Here is a 4,068-nt window from a genome sequence, read left to right as displayed (position 1 = left end):
TGCTGTGAGCTAGGATGATGCCATGGCACTCTAGCCCAGGCAACACAGTGAGACTCTGTCTCGGAAAAAAAAAAAAAAAAATAGAAAGTAATGCTCTCTCTCTCTCATCTCTAATTTCCATTCTCCTGAATGTAAAATCTTAAGGTTTGAAGGCTTAACTTTAGGTGCTAAGGGAATTAAGATTTTCTTCTTAAAGAAGAGTTCTATTAATATATTCCTTATAACTTTGAAACTCCTGTAGAAATTATTAAAGGTTAAAATAAGTTCTTTTTTAGCTTAATTTTTAATTATTTTGCCTTAGCAGATAGTGTTCTAGTCCCATTGAGATGGAAATATTTGAAAGGGATACAACTTAAATTCCAGTACTTCACTAGTTCTACATTCCAATGAAAATATAAACATTTGAATGTCAAAAGGTAGCTTGAGACTGTACGTGAAAAGCTTAATCCCAGCATACTAGTTACTGAACTCTACAGATATGATAGGAAGCTTATTCTATAAGAGTTTAAATTACATTTCTACAACCTAAAGTAACATGAGAAACACTGTATAATTAATTTAGTTTTTACATACAAAATCAGAATTTGTGCTACAAGCAACCTTAAAGATCATCTAGCTACATCTTATTATAAACTTGATGAAGCTGATGTCCAGAGAGGTGAAATGACCTGCCTGAGATAACTTAACCTGGGTCATGGCAGAATTAGTTGTCCTGAGACCATGGCAATAAAGGACATGATTTTTTTATATATATATATTAACAAATTGAATATTAAAAGTTAGCCACATTATTTCTTGAAATGTAACATTTTTCTGAAGTTTTGCAGCTGGCATTTTACTGTTCATGGTAATTGATATTTAATTATTTTGAAACTTTATCTTCTGTCCTCGCCAAAGTTAGAGATGATAGATCATACACAGAGCTCTGAAGTAAGCAACATTGCATTGGAGACATATTGGTCTAGGTCTCGGGTCTGGGATCTAGTCCTGCCTAGGGCCTTAGCAAATAACTTGAGAGTTTCTGGATCTCCATTGTAAATGTAAACTACTAGTAGAGTTTGAATTTTGATGTCCTTTCACCTCTATGTTGTAGTGGATAGTTTCCATTTTTGCAAAAAAGAAAAGATAAAAGGAAAACACATTAAGCTGAATTTTTTTAAATCTGTGATACATGATCTAGTTGTATATTAAAAAGAATTACACATATTTTTAGGCATGTAAAAATTTATCCTGATGGCAAGCTTGAAATAGGTAGTGAATTAGGTACCATGTGTATATTTGGTATTCTTTGCTTTTAAAATAATCTTCCCCCCCACTCTCCATAGGGAAGATGAGTGGCTCTCTGCAGCAATTGACTGCTTGGAATACCTTCCAGACCAGATGGTGGTAGACATAAGCAGAAACTTCCCTGAACAACCAGACAGAACAGACTTAGTGAAAGAACTTCTGTTTGATGCCATTGGCAGATACTACAATAGTAGGGCACCTCTGTTAAATCACTTATCTGATGTTCATAATGGAATTGCAGAGCTCTTAGGTAAGTAAAATCTTACTGGATACTGGAATTTATCTTTGAGGAAACAGGAAAAGTTAATTGTCCTCAAAATTAACCAAAATAATAGTACTACTACAAGCTGGGAGTAGATCTGGATTAATCCATAGAAAGTATGTTTATTCTAAAACTTCTAGGATCATTTGGAAAGAGGCTTTAACAAGCTCTAAAGTTATGCAGAAACTCTGGTTGCCCCAGGAGCATAATGCTGCTCTCATTCACTGGAAGTTTAAGCATAAAACAGGGAGGGAGCAACTCCCTCCTTTAGAAGAATTATCAGCACCACAACTATACTTCCCCTTCAGTCTATTCAGAATGGCAGACACTCTGCTTTGTCCTACCAGTGAGCCAGACTGTTGGACATAATATGTTGAAAACAAATTGGGAGGTTTAGAGAATCCCTCCTATTTTTCTCAGGTAGAGTTGGATACATGAGTATTTTACACATAGTATACGCCAAAATGTGTTGAATTAATGAAAAACATAGGCTGGGAATTTATCTACAAAGCTAAGAATTAGATTTAATGCCTTATGATATTACATGACAAGGACCTAGGGTATTAGTTGCCAATTTGAAAACAAGCTGCCTTATGGTGTTGGTCATTCATTGTAACTCCCAGTCTTATTTTGCTTTTTGAAATAATTTTGAATAAATGTACTTTTTAGCTTAAACTGTAACTTGAGTTTTGTTCCCTTTAATGTAGTCATATTTGGTCAATTAAAAAGCAGTATTTTTCCTTTTGGCTAAAGTGAACGGGAAGACTGAAATAGCATTAGAAGCTACTCAGCTCTTTCTAAAACTTTTGGATCCCCAAAAGAGAGAAGAATTTAGAAGACTATTGTATTTCATGGCTGTTGCAGCCCATCCTTCTGAATTTAAATTACAGAAAGAAGTAAGTCTTTTGTTTAAATGTTAATTGTATTCATTGTCCTTAATACTTATAGGACCCATGTGTCAGATTATTCCACCTTCAGCGTCAACTATGCTGAAATGGATAATTATTAATATTTAATATTCCCTTTTATATTAAACTTAGTCTTTTAAATATAGACTACGGGATGTGTTTTGTCTTATTTTTATAGAGTGACAACCGAATGGTTGTGAAAAGGATATTCTCAAAAGCTATTGTTGACAATAAAAATTTATCCAAAGGCAAAACTGATCTTCTGGTACTCTTCTTAATGGATCATCAAAAAGATGTTTTTAAGGTAAATCTCTGAAAGTAGTTCAAGTGAGCTTATGTGTAATGGATCACTAGATTAAAATGCATTTGAATAATGTTCTATGTCCCTTCTTTTTCTTAAGATTCCTGGAATTCTACATAAAATTGTCAGTGTTAAGCTTATGGCCATACAGAAGGGAAGAGATCCAAATAGAGATGCAGGTAATCTGGGAAATATTATTTTCATCATCTTCCAAAGACAGATTTCTAGTGTTTGTTTCAAAGTGTTTTACTCTAAGTTGTTGGACTTTATTTCAGCTAAATTCAAAATATTTTTCTCAGAGTTATCCAGACTTTGCAGAGAGCCTCCTTTGTCAAAAAGCAACTTGACCAGGGTTAGAATGTTAGCAGTGCTTATCATCTTCAATGCACTTTACAAAATGGGGAAGAAAAGAATATTTTTAAATATAAAAATATTGCTTGATTTTTCTAGTCAGATCTGAGGAATAGTCATTAACTAAACTTTTTACTTTTAAATTTTAAGGATATATTTATTGCCAGAGAATTGATCAAAGTGACTATTCCAGCAGTACGCAGAAGACAACCAAAGATGAGCTGTTGCATTTACTAAAAACTATTGATGAAGATTCAAAACTGTCTGCCAAAGAGAAGAAAAAACTGCTAGGTCACTTCTATAAGTGTCACCCAGACATCTTTATTGAGTATTTTGGAGACTGAGTTTTTAATGTCCATATATAAGTTATGTATTTTAAGAATAAATTATGTATCCTAAAGGTCCAATCACATTTGTAAGCTTGGAAGTTCTAAATATGAAACTGTACTTAATAAAATTTTTTTTGTATAACTTTGTGTGTCAGAAACTGAGCATTAGATAGTATATTGCTGTTAAGTTGTTTTTTGTTTGTTTGTTTTTGGAGACAGAGTCTCACTCTGTTGCCCTGAGTGCCATGGCGTCAGCCGAGCTCACAGCAACCTCAAACTCTTGGGCTCAAGCCATCCTCCTGTCTCAGCCTCCCGAGTAGCTGGGACTACAGGTTCTCACCACCATGCCCAGCTAATTTTTTCTATTTTTAGTAGAGGTGGGTGGGGGGAGGGTCTCACTCTTGCTCAGGCTGGTCTCAAACTCCTGACCTCAAGTGATCCTCCCACCTCAGCCTCCCAGAGTGCTAGGATTACAGGTGTGAGCTACCGTGCCCAGCCTGGTTTTAAGTATTGACCTCTTTTAGGTGAGTTGAATTATAATTATGCTCAATGCTTTATAGAACATCACAGGAATTTAGATGATACAACATTGTAGTGTTGTTTTTTTTTTTTTTTTTTTTTTTTTTTTTT

At 34.4% G+C, this 4,068-nt stretch overlaps 1 protein-coding gene across 1 annotated transcript in view; it reads left to right on the top strand.

Annotated features, from left to right (window-relative positions):
- Positions 1-3,580, top strand: part of DEPDC7 (DEP domain containing 7) — an 18,228-nt gene extending 14,648 nt beyond the window's left edge. Inside the window, exons 5-9 of the mRNA XM_012649662.1 lie at positions 1,326-1,537; positions 2,303-2,445; positions 2,636-2,761; positions 2,859-2,937; positions 3,260-3,580. Coding sequence (XP_012505116.1) covers positions 1,326-1,537; positions 2,303-2,445; positions 2,636-2,761; positions 2,859-2,937; positions 3,260-3,453 — 754 coding nt within the window. The 3' untranslated portion in view covers positions 3,454-3,580. The remainder of the gene's footprint in view (positions 1-1,325; positions 1,538-2,302; positions 2,446-2,635; positions 2,762-2,858; positions 2,938-3,259) is intronic.
- Positions 3,581-4,068: the final 488 nt, after the last annotated feature.

The sequence above is a fragment of the Propithecus coquereli genome, unplaced genomic scaffold, assembly GCF_000956105.1.
Source record: "Propithecus coquereli isolate 6110/MARCELLA unplaced genomic scaffold, Pcoq_1.0 Scaffold30, whole genome shotgun sequence".
Taxonomy (NCBI): domain Eukaryota; kingdom Metazoa; phylum Chordata; class Mammalia; order Primates; family Indriidae; genus Propithecus; species Propithecus coquereli.
The sequence above is the reverse complement of the archived record's forward strand: the minus strand, read 5'-3'. Positions and strand labels throughout refer to the sequence as shown.